Genomic DNA, 21,746 nt, shown 5'->3' with positions numbered 1-21,746 from the left:
ACCTCTTTGGTATACAATGCCCACAAACTGACATTATTCATCTAGATGTCAATATCTGGACATCTTTTAATTCTCTTCTTCTTTTAAAGAAAGTATTATTACTCTATATCAAGGCAAGGCATGTTTATCGTTCTAGCTTCTTTCATGCACAAAGGCATATGGGATTTTATCAAATAGTTTTTCTGTTATCAATGGTGAAGGGAAATCTGTTGTAATAACACACGCCTCGGGATCCAGGCATAAGGGGTGTAAGATAAACAAGCCTTTTTGGGCAAAAGTTATGACAGTGGTTATGTGGCGATGAGGCGGCAGAGGCGCACGTATTATATTAAAGCACTGGCCGATCATATTACACTAACATTCCCATTTAGTCTCAAACCTTTGCTTTCAGGCTCTGATACATACACGTTGATTACTTGATTCAGACTTAATTGAAAAGTACTTGATGCATTTGGCCTCTCTTCCATTTACAGTGGTGTAAAGTAACAAAGTAGAGTTACTAGTTAAGTAGTACTGTACTTGGGTAAATGTTTGAGGTGTTTGAACTTGTGTATTTCCAATACTTTTCTACTCCACAATATCTCATCTCTCAAATATTGTACTTTTACTCCACTACAATTAGCCTATATATATGACAACTTTAGTTTATTAGTTACTTTGTAGATTTTGATTATAGTTACAAATCACTTCAGTCTACAATTGGGCCATTTGATAATCGCTCACAATGTGTCGCAAGCTTATAGATCTGCTATTTTCCAAGGATTTTTATATATTGGAAAACTTGTGAAATGGGACATTGATTCTGCTTAATGAGTTAGGGTACTTTACTTTCTCATTTTGATACCAATACTTTTGTACTTTTATTCAAGTACATTTTGGAATTCCAGACTTGTAACGGAGTAATTCTACGTTGCAGTATTATTTACACCTTTTGTAAAACACTAGAATGTCGATGGAGTAGTCTTTTTCCATCACTGTTTAGGTCACATGACGCGCTGTCCTGTGCTGCTGCCACCAAAACCAACAAACCCTCCGCTCCCCGCCTTCTCCGGAGGTCTCGCGTTGATTGGCGAGAAGTGGTGGTATTCGGTTGGAGCGACGACGGGACTGTCTGCGTCTGGAAAATCTTGTCTCGTGGGTTCTAGACCTCATAACGTTCTTATTTTTCACATTTTCCCGTTTTTCGACAAGTCTCGCACGTTGATTGTCGCGTTATACAACTTTGACCGCTGTTCCTCTGCCGAACGTAGATAGGTAAGGCATTGTTTTAAGCTATTTATTTCGACCACCTTTATGGCGCCTGCGTGTTTGAAATCAGAAAGGTGTTTTTCTGCACGACAAGGCCTTTAGCCGCACCGACTAGCTAGCAGCTAACAATGTGAATTTCATGCAAAAAGCACTAAGAAACGCAGTTTGCACGGTTCGGCTATCTGCATGACGATACTGCAGCGTGTGTGTGTTGATCGCGTTTATGTGTCCACGCGCTGATCCGTGCAGATCTCCAGTAAGCGATAGTATTGGTGTCGGTGTAGCTTGCTGCTAGCTGTCTGCATGTTGAAGGGGGCGGGGTGGCGTCTCTCCCTTTGGTGTTTAATCTCAAGGGGGGGGGCGATGGAGACTATAGCAGGGTGCCTTGTAGGTCATGATCAAACCATAACATGTGGTTACACTTAATGTTTAGACTTTTTGCCTTAAAAAAATCCTGTCTAGTTTGAAATCCACCAGGTCACACACACAGACTTGTATCGGGTTCCATTCGTGTCCAATACAACTGACTTTCTCAGTCACTGACTGTCAATTGACTTCAAGTATTTTCTAACTGGTATTAAAATGATCTTAAAAGTGTCCTAAATGCAATTTGCTGAAACGTGGTACTCACCTTGCAGGTTTTACATCATTGTGGCATCCTGCACTATCTGTACCTAGTTGACCTCGGCTCGGACATAGACCTACTGTACATAGGAACGCAACTACTATCTTTAAACACATTTGATAAACTGTTGCTTTTTGTACCCAAAACGTTTTATACCAAGTGACTGTAAAACACTGAAGGAAATGTCACCCCCACTATGATACCCAAGTACCTGTCAAAATACTTTATAAACATTAAGGATGTCCATAATTACAACACCAGAGGCAGCGCCACAGATCACTTTCAACCCAGAGTCAAAACCAACAAAGGGTCAAACTCTTTTTTCTGCTATACCACCAAAATGTGGAAAGCCTTACCGAAGGCCACAAAGGAGTGTGGATCACTAGCATCCTTTAAAATTGCCCTGAAAAACCACTTACAGGCAGCAGCCGTTCGCAACTGGTAAAAAAGAATCTAGCCCAACCCTACCCTCCCCTGCCCCTTCTTTGTATATACTGTTTGTTTTGACTTACTGTCTTCTATTTTGTTTTTCTTTACATATCTACTGCATAGTACTGTGTTCTATTTGTCTGTCATTCAATGTTATATGAGATACTTCAATGGTTTCCAGTGGAAATAAGCTTAGTCTTTTCATGGATCTCCTTTTAGTAGACCTTGTACCAGTGAACTGTACCGTCATGAAACTGTACCTTTTCCTATGCAAACTTCTAATAAAGTCTTCAATCAATCAATCAAAACCAATAAATAAATAAATACATACAAAATAAGTTTAAAAAAGCTAAATTCAAAGGCAAAGCTAACCTTGCCAACATGTTTATAACAATTTCTAACGGTATTATGAACATAAGTGTTTTTGTAAGCCATTCTTTCCAAATTGCAATATGTGACGTCTGTTTACACAGTGCTGTATTCCCTCCAGTTGTACATACTTCCCTAGGTTTAAAAAAATAAAAAAAAATTGGTCTACATGTTTTTGATTGCCTGCTTTGACAATGTAAACACATGTTTGCTTAATAAAGCTCCTTTGAATTGAAATTGAATTGTTTGATGATGAGACTGAATACACTGTTTCTCAAACAGTGGGTCCGCACCCATGTTTCGGTCGCAGGCAAATTGTTATGGGTCATGAGTAAATACCCCCCCCCCACACACTGCCCTAATACATTATCTTTTCTATGTTTAGACGTAGTAAGTAAGTGGATGAGCCAGTTTCCCTTGTGGACATCAATTATTTAATGTTTCAGGGGTGGTTGGCCGCAAGCCAGGTGGGGTCGTATTAACACTGTGAGACGCACCTGATAGTATGTCTCAAAAGAAGAGAAGTTCTGTCAAAGCTAAACCAACAGCTTCCACGAACAGTATTGTTGATGTAAATAAAATTGACGTGTGTTTTGAAAAGTAGCCAATTTGAACCAGAACCGTTTGGGTTTATAATTTAATTGGGGGAGTCGTGGCAAATGCAACTGACTTTCTCACTGTTGTTTTTTTGTGATTTCTTACCCTTTGCCTACCAGGAGAATGGCAGCCGCTGAGGTGAACGGTAGTTCAGCCCCAGTCAAAGAGGAAGAGGAACCTATGGACGTCTCCACCACACATACAGAGAACTTCCAGACCCTCATCGATGCTGGGCTGCCCAACAAAGTGGCAGAAAGCCTGGATAACATTTTCCAGACAGGTGGGCATTCCTAGTTGTAACAGTTTAGGCTCAACTTTTACTCCTCTACCCTATTTTATCCACAATTATTATTACACTTGACACACATCTGAAGATAAGACAAAAATCTATCCAAATGGCCTTGCGAAGAGTGTATTACCTCTGACGTTACATTCAACCTGGCTTTGAAATGTCTCATTGTCCACCTGTGTAAAAATTTCTTTGTAACCATTCTAAACAAAGGCCTGGTGGCGTACGCCGACCTGGATGAGAGGGCGATCGACGCGTTGCGGGAGTTTAATGAGGAAGGTGCACTGACGGTGCTGCAACAGTTCAAAGAGAGCGACCTGTCCCACGTGCAGGTGAGCTCCCGGACCGAACAACCTTCGTGTTCTGCCCTTTTGCGGCAATCTGTAACTTGCAACCGTGCGCTATAATAACTTTCTTCCTCCATAGAACAAAAGCGCTTTCCTTTGTGGTGTTATGAAGACCTACAGACAGAGGGAAAAGCAAGGAAGCAAAGTACAAGAATCCACCAAGGGCCCAGATGAAACAAAAATAAAGGTAAACCGGATGTAGCACATTTTACCTTTCATACATTTCTTCTCATTTGCAGGTGTAAAACAAAAATATGATAATAATAATAATTTGAACACTTAAATTTCAGGCTCTGCTGGATAGGACAGGATACACCCTGGATGTAACCACAGGGCAGAGGAAATACGGAGGGCCGCCACCTGAGGAAGTGTTCACAGGAACACAGCCAGGCATTGGAACGGAGGTGAATAAGGATTATGATAACTTTCACTGTCGACTTTCCAGTCTTATGAATTTTGAAGGTGCGGCCGGGTAGCTAACTTATTTTGATTTCTGCCTTTGTTGCATGGCTAGGATCATTCGTCAGATCGGCATCCTAAATGATTAAATATGTGATTGGGGAATTCTGATCATTTCTAATTGCCGATATTATATACTGTATGAGTCAGTCACAGTGTCTTTTCCTTGAGCGTGAAAAGCTAACACAAAGATAACACACTCAAAGAAGTAAACAATGTGTCTGTGATATATTGTGAGTTTGTAGAAGGGTTATTTTTGGCACGCAGCACCGTTGTATGACAAGTATAAATCGGGTATCGCAAGATGACTACTCTCCCAGGGTGCATATACTTTTCAGTTGTTACCCTATCAGGCTATTTATTCACACAAAGAAAACCTTCTGAATGAAGATGGTGGATAACCAATAAGGAAGGATTGCTTTCCTGCCCTCACCACCACCACGACTATCACAAGAGCTTCTCTCTGTACCCTGCACAAGTGTGGGGAGAGTGAGTGTTTGTTGAGTGCTCTTTAGCAATATTAATTTTGTTTTATAAGTACACAGTAGGCTAAACACTGTTTATTTTACATCCTGAATAACAGGCCTAAGATTATTATTGCGTTTTAGGATATGAGCAATAATGCAACTGCATTAAGACAATATTTAGAGGTATTATATTGCCTTTCGTTTGGATAAAATATTATTTTGATTTCTTGTATTCATATTTCCTTTGCTTTAAATAATTCAACTGCAAGCCAGTGTTTTGAGACATATTTCCTTTTATTTGTTGTCTATGCTGTTTACTAGTACATCGACTAACTTTGTTTTAGCCTATTAATATGTCTGTCCTGATTGAACTTTTAACTTGCCTGTCTGTCCTTGAGTGTCCTCTAGAGGCCATATTTGGTGTTCATCATTGCTTTCTACAATGTTGTTAAGAATTGTTACTTTTATTGCTACACAATGAATAGTAAATAAATGATTATACACAGTTCATCCCTACTTTAACCACTTTAAACCTCTCATCACTATTTCGGGCATGTCAGAAACATTAGACGGAACATTTAAAACATGCAAAAGAAGAATCAAAATGACATTTTTGCAATGCACTACAAAGTATACAATGTTTCATGAGAGTCAGTGTTCCTTCTTCTAACATACTGAATGCTTCACTGCCTTTAACACTGTCTGGTCTCCTACCTAGGTGTTTGTAGGAAAGATCCCCAGGGACCTTTATGAAGATGAACTAGTGCCTCTCTTTGAGACAGCCGGTCCTATCTGGGACCTGAGGTTAATGATGGACCCGCTGTCAGGCCAGAACAGAGGCTATGCCTTCATTACCTACTGTTCCAAGGAGGATGCCCAGGAGGCGGTGAAACTTGTAAGTTGCTCACCTCATAAAAAAAAAAAAAAAAAAAAAAAACAGATTTAGACGAACGGTCATTTTACATTGTGATTTTTGTCAAGGATTATATGACCTGCTTTAGTACTGGATAACCTACTTTATTACAGGTGTAGTTATTTCCACATACAGTACAATCATATTAAACAGGCAAAATGTTGTAATTGTAATCTGTTCCAGGGGTTGGATCTGTTCTAAAATAATAACTGCATGTGGTTTTCTCAAAAGCACTGCTAATTAGGCCCGTATGGTGCAAAGATGTTCCCTTAGTACCCTTTGCCAATTTTCCTCTTTTTATTTTCAGTGTGATAACTATGAAATCCGGTCTGGGAAGTACTTAGGAGTCTGCATATCAGTCGCAAACAACCGCTTGTTTGTCGGATCAATTCCAAAGAACAAGACCAGAGAAAGCATATTGGAAGACTTTGGCAAAGTTACAGGTCGGTCTCAGCTTAAGGCTCAGTTGCTCTATTTTATACTCGACTGACAGGACTGTTGGGCGAAAATTGATTGTGTCTTGTAGCTCTTTATTGTGCATTTGTTTTCAAAAACATCAATGATGGGTTCCCATTCCACTAAACCCAGAACATCGTTTGTCATCCCCTCCTCTTTGCTCTCACTTTCCTGTATCTCTCCACTGTCCCGTCTCTCGTCTCTTTACAATATATCCTGTGTAAACATGAAAATGCCATACAAACGGGCTGAACTACAGTACTATAACAATCCGAGTTTCCTCACAATTGTTTCTCTTTTCCTTCGTGCAAATTGCATATATCACATACAATATCTACTATATATTACACACCAACTGTCAGGGGAAAAACCCTCAGAATTCTTAGCTATAACATCAGAATTGCGAGGGGGAAAAAACCCTCACAATTCAAGCTTTTTTTATTCTTACTCTGTGGCCGAAAAGGGGTTTCTTCCTGATCAGTATTCCAAACATAATATGGGCTTATATATATTATATACAGTATGTTTTTGACCCTGGTTAGAAAGCTGAGGTGTGTTGTGTGGTGTCTCTCCTCCAGAGGGTCTACAGGAGGTCATCCTGTACCACCAGCCAGATGACAAGAAGAAGAACCGCGGCTTCTGTTTCTTGGAGTACGAAGACCACAAGTCTGCAGCTCAGGCCCGCCGCCGCCTCATGAGCGGCAAGGTGAAGGTCTGGGGAAACCCCGTCACCGTGGAGTGGGCTGACCCCGTCGCTGAGCCCGACGCAGAGGTCATGGCCAAGGTCAGTGAGACACTGTCCCTTCTGATCTTTCTCTTTGTGTCTCTGAACTCTCTGTACATATCTCTGTGTCTGTTGCCATTGGGACTTATATTGAATTCTCCATTTTTGGTGCATATATTTTGATTTTCATATGAAGATTCCAATATATATTGAAAGTGTACATATTTACAATGTGTCTTTTAACAGTCAAGACAAATTAATTAACACACACCTATCCTCTATTCCCTTTCCACCTGTGTTTTGTTGTGTGTTCAGGTGAAGGTGCTATTCGTGAGGAAGTTGGCCACTCCTGTTACTGAGGAGCTTCTAGAGAAAACCTTCTCTGCGTTTGGAAAGCTGGAGCGAGTGAAGAAGCTTAAAGACTACGCCTTCGTCCATTTTGAGGAGAGAGATGCTGCTGTGAAGGTGGGCTGTTTGAGTTGAGAAAAAGCAGTGTTTTTTGTATCTAAACTAAACTCACATAGTCAAAGCGCGTAATGAAGTGCTTCACACAAAACCCAGTAGAAGGTGCTGTTGGGGACAAATGACTGTTCTAGATTAGAACAACTATAATACACTTGAACATAACATACTGGTTTGAATTCTTAAATGGTGCTCCTGTTAGGCAATGGATGAAATGAATGGGAAAGAGCTTGGAGGAGAGGAGATCGAGATCGTCCTGGCTAAACCTCCAGACAAGAAGAGGAAGGAACGCCAGGCACAACGACAGACCACCAGGAACACAGGGTGAGACACACACGTACCTAATCCAACAGGAACACAGTGATACCGAGGATAACTATAGATAATGACCTCCCCTTTCATTCTGCAGGTATGATGATTATTACTACTACCCGCCCCCACGCATGCCCCCTCCAGGAAGGGGCAGAGGGCGTGGCGGGCGCGGAGGCTACGCCTACCCACCCGATTACTACGGTTATGAAGACTACTACGATGACTACTACGGCGGGTACGACTACCACGACTACCGCAGCGGTTACGACGATCCCTACTATGGCGGCTACGAGGACATGTACGGCATGAGGGGCCGTGGGTCCAGGCCCTCCCGCGGGGGCCCACCTCCGCCCAGGGCCCGCGGGGCTCCCCCTTCACGAGGCCGCGGTGGCTACGCCCAGAGGGGGCCACCACTCGGTGGCGGGCCGCGCGGCGGCAGAGGAGGGCGCGGTGCCCCCTTCCAGCCACAGAGGGGCCGTGGCCCGCGTGGGGCCAGGGGCAACCGCGGGGGCAACGTCGGTGGGAAGAGAAAGGCTGACGTGTTCAACCAGCCCGACTCGAAGCGCAGGCAGACCAACAACCAGCAGAACTGGGGGTCCCAGCCCATCGCCCAGCAACCACTGCAGCAGGGGGCCGACTATTCTGGTAACTATGGTTACAGTAATGACACCCTGGAGTTTTCACAGGATTCTTATGGGCAACAGTGGAAGTAGATGCACCAAAAGGTATTTGGCAAAGTAATCGACAACACAACAAAAAAGAGAAAAAGAACAATGAAAAGAAAAAAAAAAGAGAAAAATCAGGAGATTGGCTCCAATTTTTTTGATTGACTTTTTATTCTTCACCTGTCATGAAAACAAACATACAATCCTTCCTCCCCCACCCACCCTCCCAACAGTAATGGACAGACCCCAGAAATTGGCTCAAGTTGATTGGCTGGAGTGCGTTTTGGCTGAAGAAAAGTACATGAGCGTAACCGTTCTGATGAATCATTTGTTACTCTGTACGGTTACTTTGGGACGTATGTCTTAAAAACATGCAAAATATTTTCACTCCTATTTTTTGCTCCTGGTTGTTTTAAAGCCAACAAGTGAACATTTAAACAGAAAGCGGACATTCAGTTTGACAAAGTCTGAGAGGACATTAAATCATGAGAATCGCCTTGCAGGAAGTTTGTGTCCTCCATGCCCCATTCCCTTCCCTACTTGTATTCCTTCTATTTGTGGTTCTCATAGTAGCATAGGGACTTGCTTGTAAATAAATGCATATGGTTAGTGCTTCTCATTCATTTTTGTTTTTTTGCAGTGGTGGAGAAAAGAATCCACAGGAAGGAGGGGGGGGAAACCCAAGTTTTGTAACGTAAAAGGTGTATGTCTAGCATTTCTAGCGGTAGATGACGTTGTGTTTTTTAAAAATTGATATTATCAATAACTTCCTATGTTTTCTTTTGAACTTGCCCGGTAGAATTTGGTTTGGCTTACCTTAAGAGCCATAGCAGTTTGTTCTCTGATGTTTGTATTTATAACTTTTACGTTTGTTCCGTTTCAATAAAAATTCAGTTGAGCATCCTTCAATTGTCAGATACCTCAAAATCACTGGTGTCATTCAGTATTTTACTTGTAATTTCCACCTTAATTCTCACATTTGGATGGAGAGTTTCTTTTGCCCCCAACCCCCGCCCCGACAAAGCAAATTCTCCAAGGAAATTGTGAAATCACACAACGGGACAAGAGAACTCCAACTGTTTTTGGGATTTGATAAAAAAAAAAAAAAAAGATTGGAGGATTTTAACCCTTTATTTTCCAGTGCATGCCATATACAGTATAGTCTGCAATCATTCTTTGCAACCATTATTCATGTATCGTACCAAGCAGTAAACAATTTTCCAGCAGCAATTAAAGAATTCTGTCTTAACGCAATATTGTGGGGAGCTATATTCAATTTAAGACCATCTGTTAAGAGCAACTATGACTATGAATGGATTTGTCACTAAATCATCGCCACTCAAATGGCAGAAGAGCTTCTGATGTTAATTATATAACCTCAATTGACTGCTCGACAGCTGTTTCATCTTTCGTCAAGACACGCAGGATTTGTCCAACCAAAGGGTTAAAATTCTTTTAAACTCTAAAGTGCTTATGCCATAGCAACGGCTCATCCACTGCTGTTTTTCTTCTGTTTTTGTTTGTTTTTCCATAGCAAAGAGCTTTCAGCATCGGGCATTTTATTTTGGTGCTGTGATTTGAGTGTATTTTGTTGATGTCTGTCCTTTTATTCCAACCTACCTAGGTGGAGCCTCTTTGAGAGCAGCAGAGTGAGGAAGTCACCTGAAACGGTACTCACGGGTGAGCTAGTCTTGCAGAGTACTGTCTTCCTCACCTACTGTACAGTTCTAATCACTGAGTTTGTCCATAGTGGCCACAAAGCTACACTCGCCTCCCCACTCTAATATGCTATAACATTTCAGTATTCTTATATACTTAATTGTATATAGTGGGCACTAACCCACATTTAGTTAAACTACAAAAGGAATTGCTCTGGTTGCTTCAGAGTAAGCATGGCCTTTTCAACTGGAAAACTATTAACATTTTTCAGTTGAAAATATGTTCAACTGAAAAATGTCACATTTATTCCAAAAAGAACATAATTATTTTTGTTGTCACACAATACTGTCGTTTATGTATAACTTGGGCTTTAAAGGCTTTTCATTTGTTGACCAGCTTGTGCAGTGCTTATTGGCAAAGTATAATTTGTATTTGGTTGCATTAAACCAAAGGGCAGACAGTCAAGGATTTGGTAAGAGCGGTAGACATTCCTGAACCCTGCAGACACCTGTTCCTTATGTTGGCCCACTGCGCTATAATCACCCCAGCTGTCTCCATGTTGCATTCCTTTGGAGAAAAGAGGACATTTACCCTCTTTCACCACTAGGTGTCATCGTTTTCCTCCGGCCAAGCAACACCACAACTCCATTGTTCTGCTTTGTTAGACACACTTTTAATTGGACGATTCCAAGGCTGTAGAGGTTTTGAGTCCATGATGTATAGTAACATTATGATCAAAAGTACACTGTTTGCGGTGGGATTACTAATTGGATGTTGACAAAACCACCTCATATTAGAACAATAAAAACCTAGAAATGTGTTACCACTCAAGGCCACAAGATGGCACTAGAAAGGGCTTATTTTTGGTTTCAAGAGGCGACTCGCTGATGCAAGGCCTCATACTGTAGCATAGCAGCCTCACTGCAGAAAGCGGATTCTGTTCAACTGATCAGATCATGATTGTCGTCTCTAAAGAATGCTTTGTCATTAACAGTCATGAACGAGTCATTGAACAGCTTCTCAACCACAATTGTTTGTTTATATGTTGCCTCTTGTCAGCAGGCAGTAAGGGAGCTGCCCTCCACCCATATGAATGAGCTAAGAATACTGACGAAGCAAACAGGACGTGTTGGTAAGATGTTCATCATTTGAACAAATGCTTAGAAAATGTATTGCGTAGTTCCATCTGTAACATGTTATGACAGATCTGTATAGTGTGACACCATTTTCCCTCAGGGGTGTTAGCTTGTTGCATCAGCTGCTTACTGTAACTATTAGCAGGATTCAGAGAAACAATGTTTAAACATGTCTCGTGTGTCCTTTTTCCCAGTTCTCAGCATGTTCTGCCAAATGCTTGCCTGGGCCTCAGCAAGGTTTGGCTTCCCTCAGGAGGAACGGTTTAAATTAAGTATATTAAGCCTCCTCCAATAGAGGAAACCTCCACAGGACTGTAGAACATGGATGTCCTGGCTGTTCCCCACCGTAGCCGTATGTGTGTCTGTGTACTTGTCCATGTTTACTGCATGGCAGGGACGCCGACTAGAACAAAAGGGGTAAGAAACACTGTCACTGCTCCAGTTGTTCATGCTACTTATTCAATTTTCACTGAGGCTCCAGTATGAATACAATAAGTAGTGTGGTGGAATTCAGATCAATCAATAATCATGAGAAAATGAGGAGACAAGACAATTTATTAGGTGGTGGTGTGGTCAAGTTTATATAACATGATATCATGGACAGAAGTACAATTAACACTGGGCAGTGGTAAAAGAGTTCTGCCAAGAAGAATTGTCAAACACTAGAGTTATACTGTGGCTTCAAGGCCTCTGGAACGAGCTGTACCATAACAAGATGGGCTTTACCAAAACAATAGTACTGAGGCCTACTAAAGACCTCGACTCCTAACTATCAAGTATTAGTATCATCATACAGACCTAGATATTAATATAATCAATGAAATTGAATACATGATCTACTCGAACGTCACACATAATCAATCATGATAAACTCTAATCTACTGCAGTAGGCACAGGAAGAGTTATCTACTTATGCTGCTACTGTTGATTGTATTATTGTTTATATAAGAACAGTGACTGTTGATACAGTAGTAACCATGGTTTCTCTCATCCAGCTGAAGCAGATCCTGTATCAGTCGGCGTGGCTCATAGAGATGATCCACAGACTGGAGGCATGGCTCATAGAGATGATCCACAGACTGGAGACCATGAAGGAACTCTGCATCTTGGCAGGGCCCCACCAGGGCTGTCTGGCTTTGAATAGTCCCTGTTGTTGGCATCCTGTAGAAAGGATTTGTTTCTTGCATTGCAGAATAAATTCTATTCTTGAAGCAAAACCACTTTGTTCGTTTAATTAGTTTTTTTCCCCCACAAATGTTTTGCTGTTTTCTCATTTTGCTTTGGAATCATTTGGAATTTGGACAGCTAAAAAAAACAAACGGAAAACAACAAAACACAACATTCGGGGCTGGTGGGACGTGTGTGTGCTGTGACTGTCCCACTGCTGTGAATGTCCAGTGTGGTCCCATGTTGGGTTGGACCTGTCAGGAAACCTGGAAGCTGTCCATGAAAACCGTGAGGCTGGCATTAATGTACAGCTGCTGACAGCCCTCATCCTCCTGTGCCTCGCCACCATTAACAAGATCAAAGTTCAGGTATTCAGAAATGGTTCGGTGGCACTTCAATTGCAAAAATGTACATTACCTAAAACCTGGAATTCTAAATTCCCTCTACAAATTGTGTAATTGTGAAAGCATCCAAATGAATGAGTGGCAGTGGCCGCTGTGTCGGAAGTGTCCATGAACAGGACACTACCCCAACTGCTGTGCACGACCTAGGGAGCCCATATAACTAACTACACTGCTCAAAGAAATGAAGGGAACAAAATGTTCCCTCAATTCTTTGAGCAGTACTACAGTATACTATACTCAAATAAATTAAGGGAACATTTTGTTCCTTTCATTTTTTTGCAGTATTTTAGTCTCACTTGTGTGTATGCAGCACGCATTCCAGTTGATGTAGTCTGTCATAAACGTAAGACATACTTAGACATTTCTATGTTGTAACATAGCCTGTTCTTTTCACGCTGACAGTGTATTTTCTATCACACACAAATACCTATAGGCCAATATATAGATGTATTCTGGACTGGTATTTGGGTCATATATTGTGTGAAATTATCTATTTTAAATTATAAAATGTATATTGAATTCTGGTCAGGGGTCATAGGACCAGTTACAGTATGTTAGTCTCAATTTCTTTTTTCGGAATTCTGTATGACACTGATTTACTATGTCAGTGTCATAAGTAGACTAGTTCTGAAACGTTTTATTTTCAAGCACCCCATAACTCAGTGTACAAATGGACTTTACAGGTCCATTTCGTCCCATTTGTCACTGAATGAGCAACCAACATTATTATTATTCTTTCTATTTTCTTCATGGAGACGTCAGAAATTCCCCTAAAGGTTTATTATTATTATTATGGTGTATCTATTCTATAACCAGTGAGAAACAGTAATACGAATAAGTAAGAAACTGCCACAGATGTACGAACATGAAGCACCTGGTGTATTTCTGGAATGAAAGCAGATGACAACCAACCACAATGTGTCTACTGGCATGATGCTTCTGGAGCATGCCAAGGAGATAGACGGGTGGCATCTGGCATGGATGGCGTTATTACACTCTACCCTGCTGCTCCACCCCATATCCTCCAACCCAAGAAGGATAAAGTTCTCACATTTTGTATTTGAGTATAAAATGTGTCAAACCTGTCAATTAATCCACCAGTTCCAAGTAAAAGTATGGTATCCAAAACGAAGCCTACAAGACAAGTTGGCCTACTACAAAAGTATTGGCATCAAAATATACAGCACATAATGGTCTATTTTGTTCCCCCTTTAACAGTGGTTGTGAGTGAAATGGGTTATTGGCTCAGTAGTATTCTTGGCTTTACTAAACAAATTCACGTCAGAGGATTATAATAAAACGGCTATAATGAATTGATTGAATACTTTATTAGAAGTTTGCATAGAAAAGGGTACAGGACAGTTACAGTAGGCTACAGTTCAGAGTTCACTGATTTGTGCTGTCATGAAACTACTCTTTTCTATTGCAAACTGCTAATAAAATCAACCAATACAAGGTCAACTAAACGGATTTGGGGTTCCTTTGAACTCAGTAGATACAAACAACGGCATCAAATGAATGTTAATGGTGGTTATTCGCCAATCGCCATCATCATCACGCCATTTTCAATGCTTGATATAATGTTCGATGCGCGACACCGACGTGCGACGAAGGTCTATCAAGAGACTGTACAGTCACGTGACGTGATGCCGCCGATGTGACGTCACATGTAAACCTGGGTCAAGATGGCGGCCGCCGGAGGAGAATCCTCAACTCAGTGTTCAGATGAACTGTTCCAAAGCTTTTACACGGAGGTACGATCACTCTGACAGAGTTTTACACCAGGAGGACAGCGTTGTTTGTCATATGCTGTCACATGCACACTGGCTGGTCCGCAGGAGCGCGTATTTTATCACGTGTGGTCCTCCCACTGAGCATTAGCATCATCACCTAGCCATGGAATGCTAACGCAGCCTGTGCAACAGACCTGTTTATTTTCTTGTGTTGTATCACCTGCATCAGTGCTGGGTTTACTGGGGTTCAACCCTTTTCACACCAAGGTCCATTGTTTATTGGGCATTTGAGCAACGGACCACCATTTGATGAGATTTAGCCTCTCAGACACAAGACTTGTCTTTTGTGTATTAGCCTATGTTGTTTTGTCCACAATTCCATGCTGTATGGATGTGGTGGCATAGATAGGAGAGATAACAGGCACATCAAAATAACAATTATTCTACATCCTCTAATTGTGTGGACTAACTGTAAATTATGTAATGCATATGTTTACGTTTACAATAATGTAACTCTTGAGAGCGTAAAATGAAACCAAATGGACCCATAAGAGTCCTTTCTGCAAGAGAGGAATGCTCCAAGATAACGGTTCCAAAAACAAATAGTCAAATAATAAAATGTTTCTATTACTTCTGATAGAGCTTGTATCCTCTGGGGAGGAAAGCTATCTGGTGGCTTTATGTGTCTCACAGGCTGTGTGGGTGTCCTCCTCCCACATCTCATAGATTGTAGCTATTTTTGTTTGTAGGCGTTTCTGGATCATTGGACTGGTCCTGTCAGTAGGCAACTGAGTTCTCTTTTAGTTCTAGCTGGTGATTTTTTTCTTCCTGTTGCTAGATATGTTTATAACACGCTTATAAAACTGTCATTCTAAATTCGTCATCCCTTCTGAAGTTAATGTGAGCCTACACTGTCATTATGTTCATTAGGTTGATGATTAGGATTAAGGATTTGCCCCTTTTGCTGTGACGTTCTCAACAGGTGAAGCAAATTGAGAAGCGGGACTCAGTTTTGACCTCAAAGCAGCAGATCGACAGATTGCTCAGGCCTGGTTCATCCTACTTCAATCTGAATCCCTTTGAGGTAACTAGAACAAACTCACATAACAAGTACATGTGGTATTGGAGGGAGAGGGCATGGTTGGTCAGCAGCGCCACAGGTTTTAACAGTAACAGGAAGGGATTTTTGTTTTCTCATCATTATGTTCCACATTTGTCATTCTTGACCCAATTTGATTCAGTAATTCATTCTTGCTTTCAGGTGTTGCAAATTGACCCAGAGGCAACAGATGACGAGTTGAAGAAGAGGTTTCGAGCAGTAAGCAGAACACGTTATTGTACAAATAAATAAAAAGAACATTAATGTTATCGTTCTATTGTGAGGAAGATGTACTCTCAAAGTTACTGTAACCAGAGCGAGGACATTGGGTGTACTTTCTGGCAGATTTCAGGTTAAGCATCAGCTAAGTGGACAGTTGAAACAGAACAACCACTTCACAGATGTTCTCTTTCCTAGACTAATTCTTTGTCTTCCTTTCATCAGTTGTCCATCTTAGTACATCCAGACAAAAACCAGGATGACCCAGACAGATCACAGCTTGCCTTTGAAGGTAAAATGCTTGGCTGCATGCAATTGTTAATAAAGTTTAAATGTGTGTTTAATTGGCTTGGGATACTGCCTAGGGTAGGGTATATTCTAGAAGTCCTAGAATATATCCCAGAACACTGCGGAAGGAACACTGTTTCTCAATCAAATGTTTTAAAATATTTAGGGTTCAAGTGGTTACATTCAAGAGATTTTATGGCATTTAGTGGACACATTGGCCTGTTACGAGCAGCAAATTATACTTTCAATCTGAGGCAGATCCTTTTTAAAATCAGTAGTTTTCAAACCTTTTTTTGTCTAGTGCTGAAAATTTGCAGATCTACAAGCTCGCAGCGCAACTCTTCATGCTGCGCTGCAAGCTTGTATAATTATCTGCAGTCTTTGAATAGCCAACACTAAAATAAAAAATGACATAATGTGCTTTCCCGGTTTTAATGGGTTGGTAGTGCTGTAGTTGTAGAGTGAAAGTGTACTTGATGCCATCTGAAGATGATGTTTCATTCCAGCTGTGGACAAGGCGTACAAGAATCTACTGGATCCTGACCAGAAGAAGAGAGCTATAGATGTGATCAGTGCAGGAAGGGAGTATGTGGAACACAACGTGAGTTTAAACCATGAAAGCATTTTATTTACCTTAGAGCAGCGAGGACCCACTGGTGGGCCCCCAGGGTATTACAATAATAAAACATGTAATTCAGATGTTTTCTCCATAGATCAGATTGCAGGGTTCTATAAAAAAATGAGAATAGAGGTATGCATTAAGACAGTTGTTCTCAACCTTTTCAGGCCGCGACCCTGGGACCCCCCACTCTGACGAGCACTAAGAGTTGGGGCATAACATTTTGTGTAACACAGCTATATTGTGAAAATAACGCGAGGCGTTGTGAGCATGTAGATCTTCTATTTTCACAATTTCTGCCTCTAATATTTGGCCAATGTTTAATTTGCCATTTTAGAGACAAAAGTCCTTAAATTGACACTTTAGAAAAGTGCATATATCTTCTATACACTTAAACATTATGTTGGTTTGATTACTGTTCAGAGAGAAAACAATGTTTCACATAAAGCTAATCACCTGGGGACCCCCAAAAATAATTTGGAGACCCCCCTGTGGGTCCCGACCCACAGGTTGAGAACCACTGCATTAAGACATAGTGAACCTGCAAATTTAGATCCTCCTGATGCCAAAAAAACCCAATAACTATACTGTATTGTTTTAATTTACAACAAGACCAAATGAACTACTACTACTACTACCATCATTCCTGTGTAAAGATGGCTTTGGCCAGCCAGATATAGGAGACCTGATCAGTTATGCCTTGATATGGTAAATGAATGTAAATGTTACTTTGAAGTGGAATTTCCCTTTAAAGTTAGTCTTGTCCATCTGTGTTCCAACAGATGACGGAGAAAAAGAAAAAGCTAAAGAAGGAAGGGAAGCCTTTATATATCGAGGAGGATGATCCTGAAATGGTAAGTAACGTCACGGTTAAAAATGCATGTATATATATATATATATTCTTTTTTATTACACCCATTTATACATTTTTTTAAATCAAGTACCGGTAAATCAATGTCACATAAATGGTAAATGGTGCATTTATATAGTGCTTTTATCCAAGGCACTTTACATAGATTGTGCATTACATTCACCCATTCACACACACATTCATACACCGGTGGCGGAGGAAACCATGCAAGGCACCAACCTACTCACCGGGAGCAACTAGGGGTTCAGAGTCTTGCTCAAGGACTCTTCGACTTTAACTCAGGGGGAGCCCAGATTCGAACTGGGAACCCTTCGTGCTCTAATAACGGTTTCTCTACCCCTGAGCTATGCCGCCCCACATAGTGCCGTCACATAGTTTGAGATGGGTTCTATAATGCCTTCTCACTCGAGCTAATGCATTCAAACACAGAACACGCAACTGGTAAACTTGAACCCGGCCATGTGCCGTTCCAGTGGATTGATTGCAGGATACCAGCCATGCGCTGGTACATTAGAGAGATCCCCTCCCAGGATACTAGCCATGCGCTGGTACATTAGAGAGATCCCCTCCCAGGATACTAGCCATGCGCTGGTACATTAGAGAGATCCCCTCCCAGGATACCAGCCTTGGGTTGGCCCAATAAAGAGATCCCAGTATACCAGCCATGCACTGGTCCAGTGGAGTCAGTGCTACAGTCTCCTCTTCTCCTCCAGTGGCTGTGACACAGCACAATTTGTTTTTATTTCTTCCATGCATTGCTCTGGACTAAGACAGTGTAGATATGTTTTAACAGTATTAAATGTGTCTGCTACTTTTAAGGATCTTGCCCACTGAAGTCTGTATTTCTGTACGTGAAAGAAGACCTTTTAGACCTTGCATTGACTCAGATGTGTATCATTATATTAATTATTAATTCTTCTATTCTTTTGATTGGGTGGTCCTGTCATTTTTTGAACACAAAAATACAAAGGAAATATTGGTTCAATTCTGAGACCACTATGAGCAAGGAGAGTTTCACCTGCTGATCAAGGGGCTGCAGGGTTACCCCCATTGTTTCACTTTATTTCACTGGCACAACTTGATGCTTTACTGCTTTTTGGAGCAACATTAAAAAGACCCCCGTGCCGTGATCCTAAACAGCAGCTGACAGTTAGACAGACACACACACAATCTTGTAACCTCCCATCGGAAAGGTGTGTGCTATGAGCCTTTCCTCAATCAAACATTCTGTTACAGCCTCAAAACACTGCAAAAATAACATGTACAGACAAGATGAATGCGAAAAAAGCAGAACAAAGAAATTGCAGAACATTGAAACATTGAAAAAAAGTCAGGTGAAAATGTTGGAGGCAGTGGATAAATAAACATGATTGACGCAACGAGAGGTTCAATACTTTTTTTTGCTGTATGCCGAATTTATGGCAGAAATATGGACCAGTGTGCAAGATCCTTTAGTCCCGTTTCAAACGCCCTTGTTAGTTTTTTTTATATTTAGTAATTTAGTCAATTTAATAGACTAAAGGTCAAGCATTTTAGTCTTAAGCTAACAAACAAATGTCCAACAAAACGTTGGCCCCTGGTGTGTGACACTGTGCTTCACTGGAAGTGTAAATAAGGTCCCTGAACACACAAGGGTTCATGAATGTCTGGATATGACACCAGCTGTAAGTACTGTATAAACTATACTTGTCTCCTCTGCTGTTCTTCCAGTTCAGACAAGCAGTGTACAAGCAGACGATGAAGCTGTTTGCAGAACTTGAGATCAAAAGGAAGGAAAGGGAAGCAAAGGATATGCATGAAAGGTAAATATAACATAAAACCTTTATTTGTCACCCACCTAACTAAGCTAATATAAACTAGTTTCTGTGCTGTCAACATTACAATTATAAGTTATTAATATTTTTACTTGTTAGTAGTTGCGCTGTTGTGGCATTGTTTCCACAACAATGCAACTACTCATATAAATGGGACTGGACACAATATCAAGTGTGTGATGAGCACTATGAGAAGAACATAATCTTAATTGTCATGCATCTCTTATTTCATCTACCCTCTTCCTGCTTCAAGGAAAAGAGCTAGAGAAGAAGAAATACAGACAGCAGAGAAAGCAAAACGAGATCGGGAATGGCAGAAAAACTTTGAGGTGAGTTCCAGTTCAAATTGATCCCTAATCAAACTATTAGAAAGCACAATGACTTTGTCCGTCTATAATGAATCAATCTATGCATTGTTTATCAGGAAACGAGAGACGGGCGAGTGGACAGCTGGAGAACCTTCCAGAATAAAGGGAAAAAAAAGGAGAAGAAAAACAGGTCCTTCCTCAAGCCTCCAAAAGTTAAAATGGAGCAGCGAGAATGAGCGGTGCTCGGAGGCTCTGGAAGGTTCTTAATGTGACATTTGGAACCTTCCTCCCCATCGTCAGTCAGGTCTCAACCTTAGTCGTTTTTACGTCAGCCTGGTTCTTTTTCCTAAGACTGTTCACCCACCACCTGACATAAATGTAGTTTTGTGCTTCCTTTTTTTCCCCTCCCTAATGTAGGCCTACATATTTGTTATACGAAATGTTTATGAGAGAATGATTATGATGGTAACTGTGCTCTCCTGATGAAGAAGGAAAGGAAAAAAAATATCTTCCAATTCTGTAACAGAGAGTAACAGACTATTTTGCTTTCTTTCTTTTTTTTTCTTCTTTTTTTTACTCGGTAATAAAGCTTGTTTATAACAAGCATATTTTGCTGTGGTCTACCATATGTTGTTTGTTCATAATTCAGCGTATGTTTTGAATGCTATAATAAACTATTTGTATAGCACCTTTCATACAAAACATGCAGCTCAAAGTGCTTTACATCAAAGAGAAAACAGATTCAAAACGAGAAAGAATTTGATAAACCCACTGTTATCCTCACCGATTGATTTATCAATAGTTTCTCAAGTACATCACAATATCCTGTGTGACAGATAAAATGGCGTTGCAATATGTTTTGTTAAGCATTTCAAATTTAAATTTTAATGTAATAATATTCAGCCAAGGCACAATGAGGACCTGATTCATTACAATAAATCTTGTTTCGATCCCTGGTCCCTCCTGATTGCATGTCGAAGCAAAGATCCAATCCATGAGCAAGAGACAGAACACTGCTCCTGATGACCAGGTTGGTTCCTTGCATGGGTTCGCCGTTTGTGTGTGAGTGGGTCAATACTTTACTTGACGATTTCAAATGAGCTCCCAAAGTTGGAGTCCAACAAGCATGCCAACACAATTAGTACACCATAGTACCAGTAGTTCCAAAATCTCAGGAATTTGTTCATTTTGTTTTATTTGGGCCAGCTTGACCTGCTTTGGTGCAATCTGTAGCTGCCTATTTGAGACCCCAGCCCTTCCACCATGTCATTCACTCATCTCGCCATCGCAGCATCACAGGAGAAATTGTTCCCCTGTCTTCAGACTCAAGCATAGAGGTCATGGTCAGGGAGTCAAGGAGAACTGGTGGCAGGTTGTTGTAATTAGTTGATGGGAAACATGCAGGCTCAGAAATCCCCTTTGGTCGTTTTTCTTCTGTTGTGGCTGCTGCTAGTAGCCTACGTAAATATTTAGTGTAACACCTCAGTAGGCCTAATGATTCTGTGATTACAATATGGATTATGCTGTAAATTAAATTGTATTTCTGTTGTAAATGGGTAGACTTTTAGATAAGTTTGATTAGGCTACTTACACTGAATAATTATAGGTGTAGACATGTAGGTTATTTTGGTAACCTACAGGAAGTAACATGCCTAAATTCTGTAGAGAATGTGTGCACCATGTATTTAGGCAACCTGCAACTGTATTTACTACATCATTATGTAGGCATATACTGGTTTCCTTTAAAGATTAACACAAAATACCATACAGTACTGTTGTTGAAAAAGAAGGTTATTATACAATGCCATTATAGGCTACTTGTTACCCTAAATTGTTCATCTGTTTTTTGTATTTAATAGTACTTTATTGGTGGTTGTTGGAATAAATACATGAAATGGAAGTGTTTGGATTAAATATATGTAATCTTTCACCAGAATAGCTAAAACTCAAACTTAAAGGAGTAGTTCACCGGACATTTCTATCAATTACTCACCCCATGGGGTCTTGAGTTCAATAATATTTAGTTTTTGTTGCATTCCTAAGCCAATAATTTGAGGAGACTCTTTG

At 40.8% G+C, this 21,746-nt stretch overlaps 2 protein-coding genes across 2 annotated transcripts; both read left to right on the top strand.

The window, feature by feature from the left end:
• The first annotated feature begins 1,101 nt into the window (after positions 1-1,101).
• Positions 1,102-9,280, top strand: LOC308293303 (heterogeneous nuclear ribonucleoprotein R-like). Its single transcript, XM_080735753.1, has 11 exons — positions 1,102-1,254; positions 3,388-3,548; positions 3,771-3,889; positions 3,984-4,091; positions 4,195-4,308; positions 5,549-5,725; positions 6,051-6,186; positions 6,778-6,983; positions 7,239-7,388; positions 7,588-7,709; positions 7,795-9,280. The coding sequence occupies exons 2-11, from the start codon at positions 3,392-3,394 to the stop codon at positions 8,408-8,410; spliced, it is 1,905 nt and encodes a 634-aa protein (XP_080591879.1). The 5' UTR covers positions 1,102-1,254; positions 3,388-3,391; the 3' UTR covers positions 8,411-9,280.
• A 5,122-nt stretch (positions 9,281-14,402) lies between these two features.
• dnajc8 (DnaJ (Hsp40) homolog, subfamily C, member 8) lies at positions 14,403-20,364 on the top strand. Its single transcript, XM_080735048.1, has 9 exons — positions 14,403-14,482; positions 15,444-15,545; positions 15,723-15,779; positions 16,005-16,071; positions 16,574-16,668; positions 17,469-17,540; positions 19,268-19,359; positions 19,625-19,700; positions 19,796-20,364. Exons 1-9 carry the CDS (start codon positions 14,414-14,416, stop codon positions 19,913-19,915), a joined length of 750 nt encoding a protein of 249 aa, XP_080591174.1. The 5' UTR covers positions 14,403-14,413; the 3' UTR covers positions 19,916-20,364.
• Positions 20,365-21,746: the final 1,382 nt, after the last annotated feature.

Source organism: Nannobrachium achirus (genome assembly GCF_963921795.1).
Source record: "Nannobrachium achirus genome assembly, chromosome: 10".
NCBI classification, from domain to species: domain Eukaryota; kingdom Metazoa; phylum Chordata; class Actinopteri; order Myctophiformes; family Myctophidae; genus Nannobrachium; species Nannobrachium achirus.
The sequence above is the reverse complement of the archived record's forward strand: the minus strand, read 5'-3'. Positions and strand labels throughout refer to the sequence as shown.